Consider the following 25250-nt stretch of genomic DNA (forward strand, 5'->3'; position numbering starts at 1 on the left):
GGATGTTAAGATAAGGGGCAGGTAAATGGTGTCTGGAAAGTTGAAACTGTATCACTGGGGAGCGCTGTCTGAAAATGTCTATATGGAAAGAAGAAAGAAAAGGAAAAGAGAAATTCACTTACAATTATTTTTCGTTAAACAGCATATTTTAATTTTATGTTTATTTAGAGAATATATTTATATGACTCACAAACAAAATGTGTACTAAATAAAAGTGCCATCTCTAGTCCATTCCCATCTGCTTAGTTTTCAACATTTCCCCTCCTCCATTGAGCAGCTGCTATTAGTGATTTTGAATGCTTGTAAGTTTCTTTGTGAATATACGTGCAGGTAGGGTAACTTTATAAGGGCTTGTTTCTGCATTGTTAGCCAATAAGTTAGTATATGATAAATGAACTTTTGATACTCAGAAGTAGATTGCTTGCATACGGTTCTGTCTAATAGGGCTAGTAGTTCTCGGAAAATCAATAGGCAACAGAAAGCATTTCCTCCTTTGGGACACCCCTTAACCTACAGACTCTGTACTGCAGGAGCTCGCTTCCTGCCCAGTCTCAGAGGAGTGCTGCCCCCTGCTGGGTTCCTCAGACTACCCCGGAACTTAATTTGCTTTTCACTTGTGAGTGTTAAGATCCAAAGGCTTTTCTGTCTGTCTATTGGCCCTGGCTGGTATTTCTTCCTTTGTGAATTGCCAGTCTGGAGTCCTGTTTGCTTTGCCATTGAGGAGTTTGTCGCTCTGTAAGAATCTGTTGTGGTATTGTTTCACTTAGTAGGTGGTATTGTATTTAAGAATACCTCTTTAGTTTTAGGCAATCAATCATCAGTCCCTCTCTCTTGATGGCGTATGGTTTTGATGCAGACCAAGGAAGAGCTCGTGGCTATAATCTCTATATGTTCTATAATCTTTCGATATGAGAAATTAAATGAACATCTTTTCTTTTGAGCTGAATCTTGGTTCTTAGGAGGAATAACTCAACTTAGATCTTGATATATTATTAATTTCACTCCTAGCTAGGATATATTTTGAATTATTTTAATTAGGCTATTCTCTGTAGCTGTAAGTATAATCAGCTTAGTATGACGTGTGTATGGTTTCTGCGTTAGATTTTCTTGTCTGTTTTATACTAATCTCTTTAATTTGTAATCTTCAATTTCTTTGAGGATGATAATGCAACCCTTCATAATAGAGGGGATGACTGATTCCCCCCAGTTCCTCAGAAAAGCGCTCATTTTCCTGCAAACTCTATGCCACTTCAAGATTACACATAAGCCAGGCTATCTTTAATACCAGCACTAGGGTAGCAGAGGCAGGCAGATCTTGGTGAGTTTGAGGACAATTTAGTCCACATAGCAAGTTCCAGGCCAGCCAGTGCTACATAATGAGACCTTGACTCTTAAATATTTACTTATAGCCAGGCAATGGTGGTGCATACCTTTAATCCCAGCACTCGGGAGGCAGAAGCAGGCAGACCTCTGTGAGTTCGAGGTCAGCCTGGTCTATAAGAGATAGTTCCAGGACAGGCTCCAAAGCGACAAAGAAACCCTTTCTTGAAAAACAAACAAACAAATAACAACAAAAATTAATTATAATGCTGAAAATTATAAATGCCATGTAAGTAGTTTTTATACTTTAATATTTAGGAATAATGATTTTAAAAAGTCTATACAAGTACAATATGAATTGTGTGTGTGTGTGTATGTATGTATGTGTATATCTGGACTCACATGCACACACAGGTGCATGTGTGTGCTCATGCATGTAGAGGCCGGGGGACAATTTTGTTCTTTTTTTTTAACTAATAGTTATGGAAAAATTTTGCTTTTTGTTTGTTTGTTTTATGTTTTCACCAACCTCAGTGCTACAAATAACTCACAATTTCCCTTTGGCCACAAGCCAAAATAAACCACCCTGGCCTTTGTCATTGAGCTGACCTGTAGTTCATGCTGGGGAGCTTTAAACTGGGGTTAGGGTTTGCCTCAGGTCGTTGGCATGTCTGTGGAGTGGATTGTTTCAGTCTGCCATCATGTCATGCCTGTAGCGCCATGTTCTCTGTTAAGTGTTGTTGTCCGAGTACAAACAGACCCGGCCTTGCATTCTTGGGTATCTGTGGTGGACAAGCAGAAACAGCAGTGAGCAGCAGGGGCTGGCGAGTGACAAGGTCGGGCTGCCTCACTACCTACCCTTCACGCTTGTGTTTTCTCAGTGACTCTGATTACACTGTCTCTTCTGTGATGTCCCCTTGACAGTACTATCTGCTCAGGGCGCTGATATCTAGTGTGTGGGCAGAAGTAAGAAGGAAGGAAGGCTTAAAGGTCTGGATGGACAGAGAGGCAGCGTCTGACTGAGAGTAGCAGTGCCCCTGCTGGAAGGAAAAGAAAGGCCAGGAGGTGCAAGAGAGAGTGCTGGAGAATCTGTGAGCCTTAGAAATTGCCCTATACAGGGATAGGGAAGATGAGCTAGCATCAGACACTGGGGCTTGGGAGAAGTTATGATTTTAGTCCACACTTTCCAGAACGTTCAACCTGCTCATCTTGCTCCTTTTTTTCCATGCGCACCCTCTTGTCATGTCACTGAGTTCCCTGTAGAGTGTTAATAAGACAAAGGAGTATACGGTTGGAAGCTTGCTGCTTGAAGTTATGGCTAGATTCTCTCCCTGCACTCTGGTTGTGTCTCAAGTGGGCAACTTTGGCAGCTGTTAGGCCAGTATCCTCTGCTACTGAAAGCTCAGGTTTTGACCATTTCCCTAATGAAGGATGAATGTAGTCTGTAAGCTACATTTGCTTGTTTAATTTCCTTTAGATCAGTCATACGTATGGGCTCCCATGTATATTCTTTGACAACCTTAGGGTACTTGGGACCAGATACTTTTTCTGTTGTTATTACTGGAAAGGCAGGCAGAACTCTGGGGAAGCTACCCCAGAGATTTTTATGTACCGATGAGGTTAAATTTTGCCTTTTGTACCTTTTGTTCCTGATTATCAAATTTGATAATTTCCTCAGTTTTTCAAATCTGTTTACCACTGCCTTTTGCAATGTCTGGATCTCCTGTCCAGTGTTCTGCTCTAATGCCCTCATTGAGAATTTATTCGATTGCATTCTCATTTCTATTTCACTCCTGTTCATAAGGATTTTTAAAAAATATTTATTTATTTATTATGTATACAATATTCTGTCTGTGTGTATGTCTGCAGGTCAGAAGAGGGCACCAGACTTCATTACAGATGGTTGTGAGCCACCATGTGGTTGCCGGGGAATTGAACTCAGGACCTTTGGAAGAGCAGGCAATGCTCTTAACCACAGAGCCATCTCTCCAGCCCTGTTCATAAGGATTTTGACAGGACTTCTTACCATGTGTTGGGTGTGTTCAGAAATTGAAGTATAGAATCTGGAGGGAAAAAGAAGCTCCTTTAGGAAATTGAGATCTATGAGAGGGGGGAGGGAAGGGAAAGACTGGATCTCACACTGTCAGAGTCTGGAAGACCTGGAGGCTCACCTGAGAGGTCTTTCACCTATAAGTGATAAGGATCTAGGACTCTCTGTGTCCAGATGTTTGAGTCTAAAGTTTTATGGGTCAGGGTGAGGGAATTCATCCAGGGCCATTAAAGTCTGTAGGAAGGTACAATAGTTGTATGGGAAAAAATGGAATACTTACTAATCAAATCAAAGAAGTGTGATGAGGGCCAGGCAATGGTGGCACATTTCTTTAATCTCAGCACTCAGGAGGCAGAGGCAAGCGGATCTCTGTGAGTTCGAGGTCAGCCTGGTCTATGGAGTAAGTTCTAGGACAGACAGGGCGACACAGAGAAACCCTGTTTTGAATGAATGAATGAATAAATAAATAAACAAACAAACAAACAAACAAATAAATAAATGTGTGATGGGATCAGAAGCCCTGCAGAAAGTCTCCAAGACAAGGAGCTGGAATGGTTGGCAACAGGTGACGGAAGGACAGCTCCAGGCGGGAACTATTGACCTCCAGTAGCAGAGCTCTGACCGAGCAGGGAGAGCTGGACGGCTGCTGAGGAGCCAGGCTGACCGTTGCGCTTAGCATTGGGACAGTAGTGAGCAAGCCAGGTGCCTTCTCCTGGCCCTCCTCAACCCTCTGGGAGAAGCCACCTAAGCTTTTAGTGCATTGTGTCTTCTTGGGGCTCATGATGTTACTGAGATCGATGTCTGGTCAGGGAGGAGCACCGCCGGATGGGGGAGGAGCACCGCCGGATGGGGGAGGAGCACCGCTGCATGGGGGAGGAGCATCGCAGATGGGGGAGGAGCACCGCTGCATGGGGAGGAGCACCGCCACATGCGGGAGGAGCATCGCCGCATGGGGGAGGAGCACCACTGCATGGCAGAAGAAAGGCTGCTGCCAGCAGTTGGCCAACATTGCAGAAAGGATAGTAAATGACTCCTTCCCCAGTTTTTAAAACATACTTACCCAGGAAACTTGGCTTCAGACCCAGTAATAACCATACTGCATTTGGTAGGGTGTATGTGTATAAAAGAGATTCTTCCACACACCTGGCCATTGTGATGTATCAGAGGGGGAACAAAACCCAAAGAATTTAGAATAACTCGAGGCAAGATCAGGGTTAGAGTGTTAGTCCCTGGAAAGGCTGAACTCTCTGCTTCAGCGATGGCATTGGGCTTAGCTACTCAGAGATGGGGCATGGAGACTCTGGACAGTGTGGAAGAATGAGAGACTTAATGGTGACAGGCTTTTCTCATTGATTCCTAACTCATAAAATGGAGCTAACTGGAACCCATCTGTCTGTCTGTCCCTCCGCCACTGAATAGTCATTTAAGGAGGCAACAGTTTTCCTTGTGCTGGGCATTGAAGCAGCTGTTGCCGAGCAAATGAGAATCGGTGTCTTTGAGGCCTGAAGGCTGTGCTGAGCACACACTGCAGAGCGCTCCCTAGTGAAGAGCCATAGGCTTCAGAAACGGGGCCAGGTAGGTTGAAGGTTGACTGTGAGGAGGATTAGAGGCAGTTTTTAAATCATACTTGGAGAGGTTTGTTGTGTTCCATGAGTTCCATAAAAAAGAGTTTGTAAAAATGAGTGAGTAATGAGAATCTTCTAGAATGAAAATGGTTGAGCGCTCATATTATAAACCCGGAACAGTGGTCTGGCGCCTGACCCAAGCCTGATTAGATAGTAGATTGTGCCACCAGGAAGGTCTCTGTGTTTCTGTGGCCTGGCTTTTTGCCAAGGCCACTCCATTTACAAAGGCTCTTTCCCCAGGGTTGCCAGAGTATTTCAAGAGCTAGGGGGGTTACATACAGTGAGCCTGGAGTCCTGAGAACAACACACTCAAAGCTGAGTTTCAGAATTATCACCAGTGGGTCGAGTGCTCGGCTTGAAAAGCTTCTCGGAATGCTAGGGGCCGTGCAGCTTGGCCTGTGCCAAAGTCACACTTTCTCAAAGTTCATGGGTGTGTTCTCCTTAAAAGGAAGTCTGATTCCATACTGGTGCTAGGGGGGAAACACCTTCAATGTGTCCCAGAAAAATGGCTACTGCAAAGGAATCAAAGAAAATACAATGTCAGGTATGGGCAGAAACGCGGGCAATGGACAGATTTGTAGCCGGTGTCATGTAAAGCCACAGAACTGAGAGTTCTGAGCTAATTCCACCTTCCTTCCTGCTGTGGTAGAACACCAACCCATCTTCTGAGATATTCTTAGGTGGTGTCTTAATCCTGAACCTCCTGCTAAGACTGTTTCCACTGCCCAAAGGAGATGGAAATGGAAGGTCAAGGAGTTCGTAGGAACTAATCTAGAAGGAGGGCTCAGCGCACCCAGGGACAGAACTGAATGAAGGACTTCTGGCTGCAGACTGCCTTTCCTGCCCTGCTGGCCTCCCCCTTCCCGCTGCCTGTCGCTAGCAGAAGGACCCTGCAGGTTGCTTATTTAGAGCGCAGAGTGTGCTTTCCTTTAGAACTGTACTGTTAAAAGGAAGCATGCTGTTAAAGCAATGTAAAGTTTCATTTTCCTTGAATTTAACAGAAAAACAAATTAGACTTGCCAACTTCAAAGTATGTTTAGGGCCTGGGGATGCAGCTCAGTGGTAGAGTATCTGCTGAGTTTTGTGAGGTCCTGGGTTTGATCCCCAGTCACCATAAAGGGAAGAAAAAAGACAGGAGAGAGAGAGAGAGAGAGAGAGAGAGAGAGAGAGAGAGAGAGAGAGAGAGAGAGAGAGAGAGAGAGAGATCCCTTCCAAAAAGATTCCTCTAAGATCATCTTTTTTGAACCTCAATGCTTAGACTTTAAAAAATTATCGGAGGGGCTGAGAAGATGACCCAGTGGGTAAGAGCACTTACTCCCAAGCCTGTTGACCTAAGTTTGATCCCACAAGCCACATGGTAGGAAGAGAGAAATTACTCTTGCAAGTTGGCAAGTTGTCTGATCTCCACAATAAGCTATTTCCTCTGACCTACACACACACACACCTTTAACAAAAGCTGTTGAAGTCTAACTGTACTGAAGTACTCTCTCTTAGTATCAATGGACTCTAATGCTCAGTTCCCATCCTTGCATCTTTGTTTCCACCTCTACACAGGCCATTTTGTATCAGCACCGTGATCCCCAAATTGTTGTGTTTTCTTTCCTTTTTTCTTTTTGCCACAATGACGACGGAGTCCAGGATAAGTGTTTACTACCTCTAAACTACCCAGATTCTGTGTTTTGCTTGAGCTCTTGACTGAAGAAACGTTGCCAGTAAATATTTTCCTTCAAGGAGGACTTCTGTGTTCCAGGACATTTTCTTAATTAGTGGTCAATGTGGAACCCTGAGTTCTATAAGAGGGCAGGTTGAGCAAGGCAGAGGAAGCAAGCCAGTAAGCAGCACCCTCCATGGCCTCTGCATTAGCTCCTGCCTCCGGGTTCCTGCCCTGTTTGAGTTCCTGTTCTGACTTCCTCCTGTGATGTGCTGTGGAAGCGTGAGCATGCCTTTTAGTTTATTTTTTCAGTGGTTTTTTTTAAATTAATAACCTAACAGTATCACTACACTTTAAAGGAAACTTACATAACATCCTTTGAGTGGGTAACCAACATTAGAACTACCATATATAAGCAAAGCCATGTGATAGTCATTTTTATAGCTTACTTGATAACTCCAGAATTGCTTGTGTTACCTAAGGAATCATTGTCTATTTCGTATAGCACCAGATTCTGTTAATGTTTAATGATGAATTTTGGTCATTGAATTTTGTAACAAATTTCTAACATGGCGTATCTTACACTTTAGAAATAGTCTGCCAAAGCTGTTAAGGTTAGTGTGGCATTCAAGATGGGCATAAGTAAATGACAGAGTTGGCTGTTTTTATATATGTATATATATATATCCAATAGAGTTGCATGCTGTTATCTTTCTCTCTTACTAAATATCCCTTTTTAACTCATGGCCTTAACTGATTATTTTGGATATTTCTTTCTTTTTTTTTGGGGGGGGGGGTTTCTGAGACAAAGTTTGCAGCTTCGGAGCTTGTCCTAGAACTAGTTCTTCAGGCTGGCCTTGAACTTGAGTGTATGCGTATATGCCTGTGTGTGCATGCCTGTGTGTATGTGTACATGACTGTGCGTGCTTGTGTGTATGTGTCTTTGGCTGTGTGTGTGTTTGTAGACTGGAAGTTGATGTAGGTGTCTTCTTCGGTTGTTTTCCACCTTACTTTTTGAGACAGAGTCATGGATTCTGGGGCTCCCTAATTCAGCCAGACTGACAGGCTGCAAACTCCAGGGATCCACCTGTGTCTGCCTCCACCATGCCTTGCTTTTTATGTGAGTGCTCGGAATCCAAACTCAGGCCCCTTGCTTGTGCAGTAAGCACTTTACCAACTAAGCAATCTTCCCAGCCCCCAAATTCATCCTCTTTCTTGCAACATTTTAAAAGATTTATTTATATATTATGTATACAGTATTCTGCCTGCATGTATCCCTGCAGACCAGAAGAGGGCAGGAGATCTTATTACAGATGGTTGTGAGGCACCAGGCTTGGTGCCTTTTTCCTGCTCCCCATGCCAGGACATTGATTGATTGTGTGTTTGTGCCTCTGCATTTGCCACAGCACAGTTGTGGAGGTCAGAGGTCAACCCAAGCAGGTTGGGTTTTGTTCTTCGCCACGTGGGTCCTGGAGCTCTAACTCAGTGGTCAGGTTTGATAGCTCCCACCTTTATCTGCCGAGCCATCTCCCTGGCCCCACTTTTCTGCTTAAAGACTTCAATGAGTTTTTGTTATTTTCTTCATATAAAGCGTACATATTCCTTGCTAGTATGCCTAAGTATTTTGTAACAATTTTGGACTATTGTTGTGAATGGAACCCCCACTCACCCCGATTTGTTTTTTTTTTCCTTTGATGAAACAGAATTAAGTGCTCTCCCTCCCTCTCTCCCTTTTTCTGTCTTCTCCTCCTCTCTTCCTCTTCCACCTTCTCCCTCTGAATCTCCTTTCTCTCTCATTCTTTTAATTCTGGTGTAATACAGTCTTTTGCTGAGTAATTTCTTGTTGACTCAGTAGTTTTTTAGTTAATTCTTTTGTATATTCTGGGAGGAAACAACTGGCCTTCTGCCCTTCTGGAGACACAACTCTCTCTGTTCTTGGCACAGAACCCTGTGTAGATTCCCATCTCACCTCTGCCTATTCCCTAGTGCCAAGCACATAGTATGGGCTCAGTGAGTGTCCCTCAGATGTGGGGGAATGAACCACTTGGCTAAGATGATCATTCCTGCATGATGGATTTACGCTGATTCCAGGTCTACCCTTAACCTCCTCAGAGAGTTAGAGGCTTTGGAAGTTGTGACCTGCAAATGGCAATGGCCTGAGGTACAACCCTCTGCTCCATTGCTGCTCCAGTCTGGCTCTCGCTAGGTAACAGGAGACTCCATGCATGGAAAAGCTGCATGCTTGCAGCTGGTGCTCTTCCCACACTCTGGGCTCTCTGGGAATCCTTTGCTGTCTTGAAATAATAAGCCTCCGATATCTGATCAAGTGCAGAGGCATCATCACTTTGAGTGGTCTGGGGAGGGTGAGGATCAGGGTCTAACCAGTAGCTCTGTTGATAGTTCCGGGTCATGTTGATCTTGGTAACTGAGGCCAGGTTGAACCCAGGTAAGACCTTTCCCCAGAACTCAAATGAGCTTTTTCTTAACATCGGGGGTGAGATAGATTCTGGAATATCTTGGGAGAAGTAGCTGAAAGTGTCTTTCCTGGGAACTTTTGAAGCAATAGCATTACAATGGTTAAGAGCGTGGACCTGGCTCCTCCGTTAACTTCCTGTTGCTGCTATAACGAATTGCCACATGCTCAAAGGTTTACAACAATACAGATCCCTCGTCGTGTCTGGACTTCAAATGTTTGAAATGGGTCTGAGACGAAATCAAAGTGCCAGCAGAGCTTGACTCCCTTGGCAGACTTGGGAGAATCCGTTCTGGCCTCTGTGCTGCCCATGTACCTTGGCACACTTTCCCGTCCATCTCCAAAGCCAACAGGAGAGCGACGCTCCAGCTCTGCTCCCGTCAGCTTCCCTCTCGCTCTCCAGCTGCCCCTCTTTCTTTGATGACAACTCTTGATTACACCCAGATAGCTCAGGGTAATCTCTCAATCTTAAAATTCTTTTTAAACAATCTTTTTTTAAAGGTTTATTTATTTGTGTGTTTTGCCTGCATGTATGCATGCACATGTGTGCTTGGGGCCCACAGAGGTAAGAAGAGAGCATCAGATCTGAAACAGGACTTACAGATGTCATGAGTCACCGTGTGGGTGCTGGGATTCAAACCGGGGAACTCTGGAAGAGCACCAAGTGCTCTAAACTTCTGAGCCATCTCTACAGCTCCAGTAACCTCAAGTTTCTTAATTTAATCACACCTTTTGGTTTGTTTTTTTAAAAAAAATATTTATTTATTTATCTATTTATTTATTAATTACGCATACAATATTCTTTCTCCGTGTATGTCTGCAGGCCAAAAGAGGGCACCAAACCTCATTACAGATGGTTGTGGGCCACCATGTGGTTGCTGGGAATTGAACTCAGGACCTTTGGAAGAGCAGGCAATGCTTTTAACTGCTGAGCCATCTCTCCAACCCCACACCTTTTGGTTTTTGAGACAGGGTTTCTCTGTGCAGCTTTGGTGCCTGTCCTGGAACTTACACTGTAAACCAGGCTGGCCTTGAACTCACAGAGATTTGCCTGCCTCTGCCTCCCAAGTGCCAGGATTAAAGGTGTGTGCCACCACCATCTGGCATAATCACACATTTAAAGTCCTTTCACTTTGTAACACATTCAAAAATTAGATAGAATGGCTACAGAAAGTGCTGCGAAAGTTTCTGTTAGCCTATATATTAAATTGACTAACAAAAACTATGTATATTTATTATATGCACCATGATGCCGTGATATACCTTTTAGAACCTTGTAGTTGTAGAAAAATTCAACTAATTAGAATATCCATGACATCACATACTTACCATTAATTAATATGTTTACATGCATAAAATATCAAGATAGAGATATACATTCTTTGATCATCAATCTATTATTTGGACTCTACTTCATAGAGAGAAAGGCACCCATACGTTAGGCTGCCTAACATGATGTTATGCTATTAAATCACCATTCACACCAGTCAAAAAATAAAAGGGAGAGAGAAGAAAGGCAGAAAGAAAATGCACAAACAGGAAATCACGTCACTGTTTGTGGAAAGGGAGCCTGTTGAATCAAACAATTGTACATGTAGCTATAAAGGAGCTATTAAAAAAAAACATTAGGTTTGTCCCTATGGACCTAAAGGAATGTCCTGAATGAAAGAGTAGAGAAGAAAGTTACCAGGTACTTGTAGTATGGTTTTATTTTTTAAGTACAAACATTAGCCCAGCACTTTGCTTAGCTGTAAGTCTTGGTTTCTTCATCTGTGAAAAGAGAATAGTAAAAGTACCCGGCCAAGGATTGCAAAGGTGGAGTGACAGGCACGGCAGGTGCTCCGGAGTTTGGATGTGGAGAGGTAGGAGGAAGAAACCATCCCATACTCAGCTGAGGCCTGAGTGGGAAGGCCAGGGTCAGAGCTAGAGTTAGGGGATGTTGTTAGGGGATGCTAAGAAATGGCGGGCCAAGCAGGCCTGGTGGTGGTGGTGCATGCCTGTAATCCCAGCATTTGGGAGGCAGAGGCAGGCGGATCTCAATGAGTTTGAGGCCAGCCTGGTCTACAAAGTGAGTTCCAGGACAGCCAGCACTGTTACATAGTAAGAGAAACACTATTTTGAAAAACCAAAAAGAAAAAGAAAAAAGAAAGAAATGACAGAAAGAAAGTGATTTGTTTGTTTTTTGTATGTGTCTGCATTGCTACATAGGTAGGGGAATTGTTACTGTGGTCGGTTTTTTTTAACTTTTAAAAAAAATGTGTGTTTGTGTGTGGAGGGTGCACGTATGCTATGGCACACGTGTAGAGGTCAGAGGACAGTTTGCAGACGTCGGTTGTGTTTTTCCACCGTATAGGTTCTGGGGAATCAAACTCGGTTGTCAGGCTTGCTTGTGAGCGCCTTTACTCCCTGGACTTGCTGGCCCTGTAGTAGCTTTTTATTGTCTTGTATCTTGTGAGTAGATCCGGTATCATAACCATAGCCATAGATACTGAGTAGGGAAAAACAAGCTGAGAAATAGAATGTCCTAAGTGGTCTCATGTATCCGCAGCATCTACTGCCGAGGCTGCGCCAAGCCTCTGTGTTGCACATGTGCACTTCTGGACCGGAGCCACGGCGATCTCCAGTGCGACATTGGCGAGGAGATCCAGCAGTGGTATGAGGAGCTCGGCACCATGACGCAGGCTCTGCAGGAGCAGGAAAGGACCTTTGACAATGCTCACTCGCAGATGCGCTCGGCCATAGGCCAGTTGGAGCACGCACGCACAGACGCTGAGGAGCGAATCCGCTCCCGCGTTCGCCAAGTGGTAGAGCATGTGCAGGCGCAGGAGCGGGAACTGCTCGAGGCGGTGAATGCACGCTACCAGCGTGACTACCAGGAAATAGCTGGTCAGCTGGGCCACCTGGAAGCTGTGCTGCAGCGCATCCGCACTGGTGAGGCACTGGTCAAGAGGATGAAGCTCTATGCCTCCGACCAGGAGGTGCTGGACATGCACGGCTTTCTGCACAGGGCACTCAGCCGCCTGCGCCAGGAGGAACCCCAGAACCAGCAAGTCCAGCTGCGCACCAGCGGCTTCGAGGAGTTCAAGATGTGTCTGCAGGACCTCATCTCCTGCATCACCCCGAGGACAGGTAAGTGCTGATTTCACACTTATGGGCAGCTGGTTTGACATTTAAAGGTCCCATGCTTCATTGCTGCCCCCAGGGGACCGCGAGACAGAAATGATGATCTCTGTTTGGTAGATGAAAGAGGACTATCAAGTCTTAGGTTCCAGAGGACAGGCTAAAAGGATAGGATGATTTGCTGTGGCAGGCACCCAGAGGAGGCACTTTGCTAACTTATACAACTCTGTGGAACAGATGTGACTTTGTCAACCTTGGGAAACGTGGAAATTGAGAAGCTACTGAGCTGAGAACAGAATGTGGTATCATTGCAGCCCACTCTTGGGGTCTCCTAAGTCCCCTACACCCAGGAAAAGAGAAATCAACTGGGATGTAAAGTTAGGAGAGAAGGAGGCCCAGAAAACCTAGCAGGGAGGTACTTGGTCCGACCGAAAGGAAGAACTTTCCGAGAACGAAGCAGCCAGCTGCAGGTCTCTAGGTCCTTACTGGTACTAGGTAGGCTCTTTTGAGGTACAGAAGTGGCAGACCAGCTCCTCCCTCAAAAGTTGTCCTGTCCAATTGGGAGAGGATCCTGGGCCAGGTAGCTTAGACACAAGCTTGGCTCTGAATCAGAATCCCGGAGCTGTGTCCTGTGTGAGCTTGTGGCATCAAGGGGGTTTTACAAAAGACCGAGGATGCACATGTACACCGGCAGGGTTTTTATTGAAAGCTTTTAGAAGTTCAACTTGGAGCAGCTATTGAGGGCTACCTGTACTGGCTCCTGGCAGGTTCCAAGAATAAAGGCTTCCTCCTGGCGCTGGTGGCTATGGGCTCGTAAGGATGCGGTCCTAGAATGGACATGCACTTTGGATTTAGAGTCAGAGTGCTACCTTCCCCTCTGTTCTCGCTGGATTTATGCTTATGGCAGTCAACTCCAGTCTCTCTGTAGAGACATGTTCAATGGTGAATACCCAGGAAAAGCAGCAAGGACCTCCTCCCTGTCACTGTCCCAGCCCAGAATTCTCCTTACTAGACGGCCCTCGTGCTTTCTCTGTTTTGCTTTCCAGATGCAGCTGTAGTCGAGAGAGCCAGACCAGAGGCAGCCAGCACTCCCAAGGACTCTCTTGACCTCAAGCAGGTGAGAGGAGGATGTGTGAGGAGAGTTGGTAGACAAGGAGTTGGGAGTCCTGATGTCCTGTGACAGCAGAGAGAGTGCCTGAGAGGGGACAGCCAATGACTGGACTGGAGCTCTCAGGAGGAGAGTGTTAAGGAAAGCTTAAGGAAGGGCTGGCTGGCTGGTGAGGGTTCCTGAATGCCTGAGTAGCTCTTGATGGGCCATGAGCTACTTCAGGAGGGATCAGACCCAGAGGTGGACAGGAAGTGGAGGAAGTAAATATAAACAATGGCTCTATTGGATGTGACACGGGACATCCCTGAAGCTCATACTGAATGTACGAGCCATTTTTTGAGGCTTGCATAGGTGAACCTCCTCCCCACCACACATGATTCTTGGATTTAAGGCTAGACATCAAGAACTCAATCCCACAGATTCCAGAGCCATCATATACCTAAAAACTCTAGTTTCTTGGGGTGGGAAGACATCCTTAGGTATTCTCATGTTGGTATTCCCTTGGCTGCACCCTTGACTGCATACACATACACATGCCTTTGGGGGCAGGAAAGCCATTCATTCTTGAGGTGGTACCCCCTCCTCTGATTGCTCTGACTTAGTGCTTCCCAGGGTAGAAATACACGGGACTCCTTTCCATTCTCCATCACCAGGTCTCCTCTTATGCAGGGCTCCCCGGAGGCAGAATGAATCATCTCACTTCCTTCCTGCACCTGATATCTTTCACCCCCCCTCAGCTTGGTCATTCCATTGTGTGTGTCTGCATGTCAAGATGTGGGCCCGGGACTTCTGGTGGGCAACAAGGGTATTAAGCCTCTCTGGCTTTGCCTTGGGGTCACCCATGGGCAAAAGATTACTGTGGGCTACAGCAGTCAGGAAAGGCTTCCTGTGGGAGGCAGGGCTTGGAGAATTAGGAGCTCCTAGAAAGCATGACATCTAAGGCCTCCTGCAGAGTTGCAAACCGAGAGACTTGGCTGTGAAGTAGTTTGAGCTTGAACTTTGGCAGTGCTCTGCTTTACAAAACTTCCTGCTTTACACCACTGTCATGATCTGGGTGCTGAGCTTAGTCCTCAGAAAGGGGTGGGTAGCAGTGCATGGGTGCAAAGGTCACGGGAGGCAGGCACAGACCTGTCTCGGGGTAATATAGCTGCTTTGTCATTCCTGTCAAGAGAGGCGGCTCTGGTCCTCACAGCACTGCCTCAGAGAGGGAAATATTTATGACTTTAAAGCTCTAACCCAGTGGTTCTCAACCTTCCTAACACTGTGACCCTCAGGGGCTGGAGAGATGGCTCAGTGGTTAAGAGCACTGGCTGCTCTTCCATAGGTCCCGGGTTCAATTCCCAGCACCCACATGGCAGCTCATAACTGCCTATAACTCCAGTTTCAGCGGATCTGACCTTCAACAGACATATATACAGCCAGAGCCCCACTGTATACCAAACAAATAATCTTGAAAAATATGGTTCCTTGGGCTGGAGAGATGGCACAGTGGTTAAGTGCACTGCCTGCTCTTCTAAAGGTCCTGAGCTCAATTGCCAGCAACCACATGGTAGCTCACAATCATCTATAATGAGATCTGGTGTCCTCTTCTGGCCTGAAGGCGTGCTTGCAGGCAGAATACTGTATACACAATAAATAAATCTTAAAAGAAAAAGAAAGTAAAAAAAAAATATGGTTCCTCATGTTGTGGTAACCCCCAACTATAAAATTGTTTTCGTTGCTACTTCATAACTGTAATTTTGCTACTGTTAGGAATCATAATGTAAATGTCTGTTTTCCAATGGGTCTCAGGCGACCCCTGGGAAAGGGCCATTCTACCCCAAAGGGGTCGCGACTTACATGTTGAGAACCGCTGCTCTAAGACAACTATAAGTCAGTGACTTTCTCCCTGTCTTCTTTAGTACTGGTGGGTAGAAAGTTGAGGGAACAGAGGCAGAGGCACCCAGCCTTGCCGATAGGAATGTCCGGCCTAAGTAGAATGAGAGCCTTTTATATGCCAGCAGCTGCAGTTACAAAGGCAAAGATAAGACGTTTAAACTCTTCGCTCCTGTTTTGAGGATCGAATCTGGGGCTTGGTACATGGTACACAGGTTCTTTATCATTGAACTGCCTGCCCAGCCCCATGTGTAAGTTTGCATTTAAACATTTACCTAAGTACTTTTGGGGTGGTACCTAGGAGCAGAATTGGTAAGTCATGTGGCAATTTATTTCTTTTTTATTTTATGTGTGTGAGTTTTTTGCCTGCACATGAGTGTACCATACGTGTGCACCATACGTGTGCAGTGCCTGAAGAAGCCAAAAGAGAGTATCAGTGCTGGGAACTGAACCCAGGTCCTTTGCGAGAGCAGCCAGTACTTTTAACCTCAGAGCCATCTCTCCAGCTCCTTTTTCACTTTTTGAGGAATGGCCCTGGCTTAATTTAGATACACAAACCCCTGAGCACCAAGTCTGACATGGAATAGTAATAAAGCCAGTATTATATCCATTCTGGCTGATCTAATCCTCATCTACCTACTACTGGAGCTCTGTAGGGGCTACATACTCTTTTAGATACATTGAAGGCGTTTGGCATCTTTCATCCATATCACCTTATGAAGCAAATGCTATTAGCCCGTTTTTTGGAATGAGACTGAGGCCCAGTGAGTTTTAAGTAATTCCATTGTGTAGCAGCTGCTGGACAGTTAAGACTCAGGGATGGGGCAAGCTCACAGGAGGCTGAGCTTGGATTTTCTCACTGCCGTAACTCTACCATTGCTGAGGGAGGTGCTGCCCTCAACAACAGCGAGTGGCTTGTCTCTAGAGGCATGCACGCTAGGCTAGTTGTCAGGCATGTTCTGAGGAGTTGGGCCTTGTGGTCCCTGAAGTATCTTCCTGCCCTGTCAGGAAACTGCTGATGCCAGCTGGGTACCGGCCACCCAAGTTCAGAAGGAGATGACGTCATAGAGGGTTTGGGAAGAACTACTTGTCCCAGTGACTGGAACCAAGAAGCTTACAACTGAGGCAGGTTGTTAGACCCAGGGTTCCTGGCCATTTCTGACTTTCTTGTTACCTGATCTTCTAGCCCAATGAAGTGCAGAGTGCACAGGCTGAAGCCCTGAATATGTCTAAAACCCAGCCTGTGGCCATGGTACAGTCAGTGCCCGGAGCGTACCCTGTGCCAGTGTATGCCTTCTCTATGAAAGCCCCCACCTATCGAGAGGTAAGTACCCCTACTCAACCCTGCCTCATCTGAAGGGCTCAGACTCCATCAACAGTGAGGCATAGCCAGATGACAATCTGGACCTTCCTGAGGTCTTATTTGCTCAGCATGTACCCCTATATTCTCCATTGCTCAGGGCTGCTCCACTAGGAAGCCCCCAATAAGCTTGATCCCAGCCGGGATGCTGAGATAACCAAAGCTGTAAGGCCAACAGAGATGGCTGGCCAGCGGCCATGACCAGTGTGCATGGCAACCCAAGAGAGCTTCCTGACTGCAGAGATTTGGTCAGCATGGCCAAAGAAACAGGAGCAAAAACGTGCCACAAGCCCATGGCACTCAGCTCGGGGTCCTCAGCCCAGCAACACTGGAGGCTCCTGAGTCGCCCCTGTAATCACTGTGCAGGAAGCCTCTCAGACAGTCATCTCCAAGAAGAGGAAGTGCTGCTGCCACAGCGATTGCTCCAGGAAGATGATCAAGATGGAGTCCACAGACGAGGATGAGGACAGGTTGACCAATAGCTCCCCTGAGCAGCCCAGACCCAGCACTTCCAAGGCCGTCTCGCCTCCCCATCTGGATGGGTCTTCCAACCCTGGGAGCCCCATCCAAGAAGAAGAAACCCTCCTGCTCACCAGCAATCATGTAGCCAGCGACACAGGGGAAACAGGTAGGGAGATCAAGCAGGCTGGCCCCTGGGTAGGACCCTCATGCTGTCCTCAGATATCTGGAACACCCTCACCCCACAGCCTGATTCCACCTGAATTCCCACTCACACCTTGCTCTGAGCTGCCATTGAGTATGGAGAGGTAGTTTAGGCTGTGATTCCAGTGTGGGACACCTCCAGTGTGGGACACCTGAGGGACCGTGCCCCAATTCTGACTCCTTTCCTCCAAAACTGCCAGTGCCAAGCACTGTGCCTTGGGAATATATATATATATATATATATATATATATATATATATATATATATATATATATATATACTCCATCTCCTCCTGATGGGCACAGGACAGGGCATCTGTCACCCCCAGCCCACTGGCTTACAAGGACTCTCCTGGGTGGCCGTCTCTCACCCCAGCCAGTGGACACATCAGGAAGGACCTAATGCCTCTACCCTCTCTTCATTTCAGAAGAGCGAATTGTGGTGATCAGCAGCTCAGAAGACTCAGATACCGAGAATCTGGTGAGTCACTCCTGCCTTCTCTCATTTAATGTCCCAAAGGTTGAGCCACAGCAGAGGACTCTCAGGCTCATCTGGCGCCTGGGAAATTTGCCTTGAAATTTTCCAGCAAGGCAATAAAAGCTTAAACTGTATCAAGGAGAGTCTGCAAGTACCGGCTGCATGCTTATTGCAGCCTAACCTTCTTATGGCACCAAGCAAGAATTCCTCTGAAATGCTTGCTAGACTGCTTCCTCCAGGGCCTGGCTGTCCTCTGGAATACCCAAAGATCTTGTATAGAGCTTCCTTATATATTTTCTATCTGCTAAATTCTCTCTGAGGAAAGCTGGACAAGAGTTCATTCCCTGGTTAATCAAAGAGCTGGGTGTAGTGGCACACGCCTTTAATCCCAGCATTTGGGAAGCAGAGGAAGGTAGATCTCTGTGAGTTTGAGGCAAGCCTGGTCTACAGAGTGAGTTCTAGTACACCCAGGACTATGTAGGGAGATCCTGCCTGAAAAACACAAACAAACAAAACAACAATAACAAAATCAGTCCATGAAGGCTAGTGATGGAAAGATTGTGTCTATGGGTAACAAATAATGAACAGGAGATGTCTTATTTACTTTTCTGTGACACCATGACTAAGGTATGTTATAGTAGGAAGAGGTTATTGGGACTTACAGTTTCAGAAGGCAATTCCATGACCATCGTGGCAGAGGGCATGGCAGCAGGCAGGTATGGTGCTGGAGCAATAGTTGAGAGTTCACTTCTGATCCACAAGAATAAGAGCTGCTAACTAGGAATGGCATAGGCTTTTGAAACCTCAAAGTCCACTCCCAGTGACAGGCCTTCTCCAACAAGGCCACACCCCCTACCCTTCCCAAACAGTTCCGCCGCCTGGGATCCAAGTATTCAAACATTTGAGCTTATGGGGAACATTCTCATTCAAACCACCACAAGAACTACATGTAAGAATTTACTTTGTATTAGAAAATGTCTTTAAAGGTGTATTATAATGAAACCAGTGACTCTTCTGTACCTTGTGGTATGTTATTAGAGACAAGGCTATTAAGTGTCCAGGGAAAAAACAGGGCCTGAGTAGAGAGAAAGATTAGATCAGGGTCCCCAAGGTTCTTTCTAGCCCATAGTCTGAGATCCCATTTTGGAAAATATACAAAGCCACTGAACACGACTGCAGCACCCTTTGCACCAACCCACTCCTTCCTGCTGAGCACCCAAAGAGCCTCCCACCCACACTGGACCTCCCACTCCAACAGGGTCTGCAGTCTACCTCAAGGCGCCTCCCAGCCACCAGCTTGGTCTTCCCATCATCCCACTGAGCAAGCTGCCAGCCCTGACCTGAGTCTTCCGGCCAACCTACCACTTGCCAGAAGTTTGCTGCTGTCCTCAGTCAGATCTGCATTTTCTCATACAAAGCAAGGAAAGCCACCTGCCTTCATCACACCCTCGGTGACCTGTATCCCCCAGGGATATTGTGCCCGAACACAGGCCTCCTCTTGTAGCTTAGGCCACCACCCCTACCACCAAAGGGCATCCCGGGCATCCTGCTGATGCCTGCATACCATCAGCACACTCTGATGGATGTGCAGAGCCTTCAGGGCTCTCCCAGGGCTCCCTTGATTTTCACCAGTGGCTTTGCAACTTACTTTTTCTCTCTTGCTCCTCCATGCCTTCTCAGCCTAATGCTTCCTCCATGGGTGGGGCACAGGTAGCCAGTTGCAGAAGGAGGTTGCTTGTTCATTCTCAGCTGCCCAGACCACAAAATAATCACTCAGAAACTATATTAATTAAATCACTGCTTGGTCTATTAGCTCTAGCTCCTTATTGGCTAGCCCTTACATCTTAATTTAACCCATCTCTATTAATCTGTGTATTGCCATGTGGGTGTGGCTTACTGGCAAGGTTCTGTCCTGCGTCTGTCTCTGGTGGAGCTACATGGCTTCTCACTGACTCCCCCTTCTTTCTCCCAGCATTCAGTTTCTCTGTCTAGCCCTATTCTACCCTATCATAGGACAAGGCAGAGTCTTTATTCATTAACCAATAAAAAGAACACATACACAGAAGGACCTCCCACACTAGCCAGTCCCTGCAGAGATTCTAATAAAGTCCCTCTGGAGAATCCCCAAGTTCAAGGCCCACTTTGAAGTCTTTGGAATCTCATTACCACCACCCTACCCACCCAAGAGGCCTCATCCCTACCAGTCCAGGCCTGGGCCCTCTATCAGATGGGCCCCTAAGAACCTGAGCTCTTTCCTCCTCTGTGGCAGCTTTCCACCCCACCTCACTGTCTGCAGTCTCGTGACCAGATATCCCTGCCCATGATGCAGAGACTCTATCCATCCCGAGACCTGCTGGTATGACTGCTCAATAAATACTTGTTAAACGATCTCCATTGTGAACCCTTATTCCACGGCCGTCAGATCCTGTGTAGGATCTTCTCTGTGAGGGCGTTTGTCTTCTCCCTGCCTGGAACCTGGTTCTTCTCTGGGGGAAGCCATGGCTGTCTTCCTCCCATAATTAGGAGCATCCAAAGTGAGAAGCAGGACAAAGCCTATACAGCCCACCTTCTGGTGGCTTTGAGGTCCAGCTTTTAGGATGTAGCTAGCTTTATCTCCCCAGTTTATCTCAGACCCCTGCGCAACTCCCCTCTCATGGAAGGAAGATAGGACCATCTGCCCCCTAGATTTCTTCTCCCCCTCATGCCTTGCTTTCTTTCTGGTTGATTTCAACACCCACCATCTGTCCTACACTCCTTGATGTCTGAAGGATCTTCAGCCTGCCACTTCAGCTGCCAAGCAGTGATATGACCATACTGTGTTCCTTGATACCATCTCTAAATGGACTGCTCTGACGACCACAGCCTCTTGTTCCTTGAGCCTGCAAAACTACCATCACCCCCTCCAGCTGAGGTGGAGACCTGCTGACAGAAACCTCAGGAAGATTCAGGGCCCTGTTGACTCTCTGTTGCCTCCTGTAGGCAAGCTGGAGAAAAGCATACAGGAAGGCAAAGAGCAAAGGGCTTCTGGTCACACTTGTCTACTCTCATTTGGCTCCCCGGGGACACATCTCTGGGCTTCATCCTGGTCCTCAACTCTTACCTTTTGACTGTACGTTTCGCCCTGGGAGGAAACAGAAACCCTTTCGACTGTGGGAATCATGGGTGTCTGCTACCTAATTACAGATCTGCCTGTTGCTATCCCTTCCCTTCTGCCCGGAAGTCTGCCTGCCTGCCTCTAAGACCCACACCTGTGTCTGGCCCAGCTAGCCCAGCCATGGCCCTGTGGGAAGCCTCCCTGTCTCATGCTCATCTGCCTATCTCTTTTGATTCCTCCACTGTCTTCTTGCCAGTCGCCGCCCACTCCCTGCCTCTCCCTTGGCCTGTGCTTCACGCTGCTCATCTCACTTCCTGCACCTCCCACCCTGCCTACAAACCCTACCCATCAGTCCCAGGGAAGCTCCAGGCTTCTCTGCACAGTGGTCCTAGATAGTCCATGCATTCTTGACTGGGTTGGCCTCTTTCCAGAAATCTGTCTTCTCTTTGCATCTCTGGGTACTCCATTCCAAGTCTCCTTGCTCTTGTGAGGGCTGGCGTTCTGGCATTGTCTCTGGACCTTCTTTTCCCTATACTCTGTGCAGCCCGTCCTGAGTAGTTGTTACCCGGAGAGAGCTGATGCCCGTGCCTGCTCCTGACTGCCAGACTAGCATGTCAGGCCCTTCTAGCTCTGCCTAGATGCCCCGTGTACACCTCACACGTTCTCTCTCCCCTCCCATGTCAGTCCTCTACCATCGGCCTAGGCACACAATGTGAGATCCCTGAAGGCCCCTTTTAAGTATGTCTCACCTCTGGCCAAAATGTGATCCTTGCCTTCTTATGGCTTATACTCTTCCAATACCTGGACATTTCTTTCTAGCTCATCACCTTTGACAAAGTTCAAGCTACTACCTGTGGATGGAGGGGGAAGCCCAGGAAGGAGCGGTAGAGAAAAGTGTTCCAGCAGTTTTCCTAAACATTGGGCAGGGTTCAGTTCAGGAGATGCCAGAAGCAGTGTAGCAGATGGGAAGAGGAAGAGGGGTCCCCACTCCACCATCTTTGGGGGTGTCAGGGTCATCAAAGGAGGAGGGAGATACACATTTTAGGCTAGGAAGAGCTGACTAGCTAGAAAGCATTGCTTGTTGTGCAGAGCAAACCTGGGGAGCGGAAGAGAAGAGCCCACTGCTTTTGTGAGTCTACATAAAAATGAACCATTACTAACTAACCATTACTAGGGCCTCTTGAGCATTTCATTCTCAACTCCACAGACCCTCCCAAACCCCCGAGACACTATAGCATACTTCCCTATACATCCCACTTTGCATCTTGGAGGGAGGGACAGTGCCCCAGGCTGTCCAGCTGCACATCCTCGCTGTGGGGCCTTTGTTCTGCCTTGCAATGAGGGGTTATTCTATAGTATTGGCCTGCTCAGGGGCCACCTTTTCCTAGTGAAGCAGTGGAAGTAGGCCCCAGCTTGGCTTGCAGCTAGTTCTGTCTGAGGGGAGAGACTGAGCAGGGAGGAATCCATTGGAAGAGCTCACCCCTACAGCAGGGTCACAGATTTGGAGCAGGAGGCAAGTCCCAGTCTCTTGTAGAGTCCTTGGGATGAGAACTGTTGCATAAGCCCCGAAGGGTGGGCAAGCCCTGCACCTAGCCAGGGCCACTGTTTGGGGAGTCACAGCAGAAGAGATAGGTATTCTCAGCCATGTTTGTGACAGATGACCAGACACCTTGGTAGCAGAAGGACCAACTGGAAGGGGTTCAGCTAGGGGGCAGCCTGTGACAGATCTAGCAACGATGACTGACCGAGGAAGAGAGGTCAATGGGCAGCATCTGGTGCAGAGATGCAGTCACGATATCGATGAGTATGCATATCAGAGAATGTGAGTCAGGCACTTGGCTGAGAAGGTGGAGCTGTTTGCCCAAGAGCAGAGCTGCCCGCAGAAGGGCTGGGGCAGCAGACAGAAGGGTCATAGCAGTCAGTTAGATGGCCTGGTTTCCTAATATCTTTGTTGTGCCTCCAAGGCCTCACGGCTGCAAGAACTAGGAGTTTGTGTCTCTAAACCCCAGAGATGCGTGTGTCTCGCTAAACTGAGGCCGGCTGTAGCTGAAGTTTGAGTGCTGAGAAAGGTTCTTCGGGAACACAGCTCTCACTGAGCACTGACAGAAGACACTAGATGGCTCCTTGAAGCGGAATGCTGGCCTCCCAAAGGATTTGGCTTGTGTCTGTTCAGTTGATGATCAAACACGGAATGAACCGCTGTGTAAACCAAGGATTCTCAAGCCTGGCTGTGCAGTGAGGAGTTGAAGCAATTGCAGATTTCTGGGTTCCACTCCTACAGATCCTAATTGAATTGTTCCCTGTGTAGCCTGGCCTTCCAGAGCTTTTTATGCCACTAAGGCCTGGTCGAAATCAAGCACTGCTGGATTGGGGGATTCACTTGAGCATCTGGGTGAGAAGAATGTTCGCTTGTTTTAAGGGAAGTGACATTTACATCATGGGTGTGATACAGGAGGGACAAGAAAGGCCAGCTCTTGCCTCTGCCTGGGAACAGGGAAGGGAAACTTAGAGCCAACAGTGACACTTAAGTCTCCCATCCCGTCCCTTAGGCTCTCACCATCATGCCACAGTTTCTTAAAGTGTTTTTTGTTCCCTTTGCTGTTCTCATTCCTGGACCAACCTTTCTTTTCTCGGCCCTGCTTCCATTTCATTTTCCCCACTAGCATGTCTCTATCTATCTATCTATCTCTCTCTCTCTCTCTCTCTCTATCTATCTATCTATCTCTCTCTCTCTCTCTCTCTCTCTCTCTCTCTCTCGCTGTGTGTGTCCGTCCCTGTCCTTTACACCCTGTTCTGGTTTTTGGGATAAGATGGAGGAGTGAGGGCTGCAGGTGTGACCAGAGGCTCCCTTGCTGAGCCAGGAGGGAAGGATGCTCTGTGTGCCCTCCCTGTAGGCTCTCCTCTTTAGACATGTCTTGCTTAAATGGTCCACTCCTGCCAGGCTGGCTTGGGATTTAAGAGGAGAGGTGAATAAGGAGTTTACAGCTGCATAACCTAAGTACATGGTGTTCCAGAGAGACCAGCCTCTGCCGTAGTGCATGGCAGTTCTCAGAGATGGGGGAGGAAGGGCTGTGTCCAGGCTAAAAGGAAGACCCAGCCTTTCCTACAGTCACAGCTCAGAGGAAGGGAAAGAGGCATCTTATTGAGACACCCACAGGTTCCCTCAGAGAAGGCCGATTTAGAAATGAGGCTTCCTGCTATGTGGTGTGAAGACGAAGGCGCTCACCAGAAGGTCCAGCTGTGTGTCACTCCAGGTGTCCTGCTCTGGAAGACTGCCTTCAAGGCCTGAAGAGAATCGCCAGAAGGAGATGGAAGTCATTGCCAGGGGTCAGGTGGAAGCATCCGGGGCCACAAAGGGGCTTTTGAAACAGGGAAGATGAAGCCCGTGTGTCATGGCAGTGGTAGCAGAATCCACCGGGCTGGGGAGCCGGCTCTTCAACAGCTGGCGAGAGTAAACATTTCCCGACCAGGGAAGGACATAACCGTGGTGACTCAGCTCTGACCCCCAGTCCATGTGTGAGGATAGACACAGAAGCCCTGAGTAGAGGAAGACACTGGAAGCCGCAGACAGAAAATGACCAGATTCTTGTGTGGGGCACAGAACTGAGTCTACTGCTCGTGCCTAGCAACTAGGAGGATGCCTCCAGGAAGGTCTTCACAGGGAAGGCAAGCAATGTGGGGTCTCTGGGTGCAAGGTGACTGGAAAGAAGTTGGGGTGCCTGGCACAGGACTACAAAATGCATGTTGAGTGAAAAGCAACCTATAGGAAAGCCCAGCTCTGGTTAGCTTCCTAGGGAGCAATACGACTTCTCTTGGCTGAAGGTTTGTGGAAAGCAAGTGGTTTTGGAAGGCTGGGTGATAAACAGCATGGCCAAAAGCAACTTGTGCAGGAAAGGGTTTATTTCAAGCTACAGCTTGTGGTCTCTCATCCAGGGAAGTCAGGGCAGGAACTCAAGGCAGGAGCTGATGGAGAATCAGTGGGGGAATGCTGCTTAATGGCTTGCTCAGCTGGCTTTCTTATACACCCCAGGACCACCTGCCTAGGGAGTGGCACCACCCACAGTGGGCGTTGCCATCTCATATCAATCACTAATTAAGAAAATGCCCTGCAGGTTGCCTTAGTGCAGTCTTTTGGAGGCATTTCCCCGATTGTAGTTCCCCCTTCTCAGGTAACACTAGCTTGTGTCAAATTAACAAAAAACAACAACAACCAGGACAGCAGTTAAACATAACTCTGTCTCAAGCCTGAGATGTTAACTGGAGACCACAGTGGACAGAGGCCTCAGCCCCAGGCGATAACTCCATTGACTACCAGAGCAGTCTGTAAGAAGACAGACTTGGGGCCTTATGTGAGCTCTGTCCCAGCCGTTCCCCATCTGTCCCTCTGCCCTGTCTAATGTCCAAAAGTGGCATTCATAGGCCATTCAGCAGCT

The 25250-nt window shown here is 47.4% G+C and overlaps 1 protein-coding gene across 4 annotated transcripts in view; it reads left to right on the forward strand.

The window, feature by feature from the left end:
- Positions 1–25250, forward strand: part of Pml (PML nuclear body scaffold) — a 32688-nt gene that overhangs the window by 2742 nt on the left and 4696 nt on the right. For 3 of the 4 annotated variants that reach the window (XM_075965728.1, XM_075965730.1, XM_075965731.1), the window contains exons 3-7: positions 11668–12248; positions 13286–13356; positions 16409–16546; positions 16949–17210; positions 17674–17726. In XM_075965728.1, the coding sequence (XP_075821843.1) occupies positions 11668–12248; positions 13286–13356; positions 16409–16546; positions 16949–17210; positions 17674–17726 (1105 nt within the window). Of the gene's footprint in view, positions 1–11667; positions 12249–13285; positions 13357–16408; positions 16547–16948; positions 17211–17673; positions 17727–18981; positions 20114–25250 lie in introns of those variants that run through there. The other variant, XM_075965732.1, reaches the window with a different exon arrangement.

The sequence above is a fragment of the Microtus pennsylvanicus genome, chromosome 3, assembly GCF_037038515.1.
Source record: "Microtus pennsylvanicus isolate mMicPen1 chromosome 3, mMicPen1.hap1, whole genome shotgun sequence".
NCBI classification, from domain to species: domain Eukaryota; kingdom Metazoa; phylum Chordata; class Mammalia; order Rodentia; family Cricetidae; genus Microtus; species Microtus pennsylvanicus.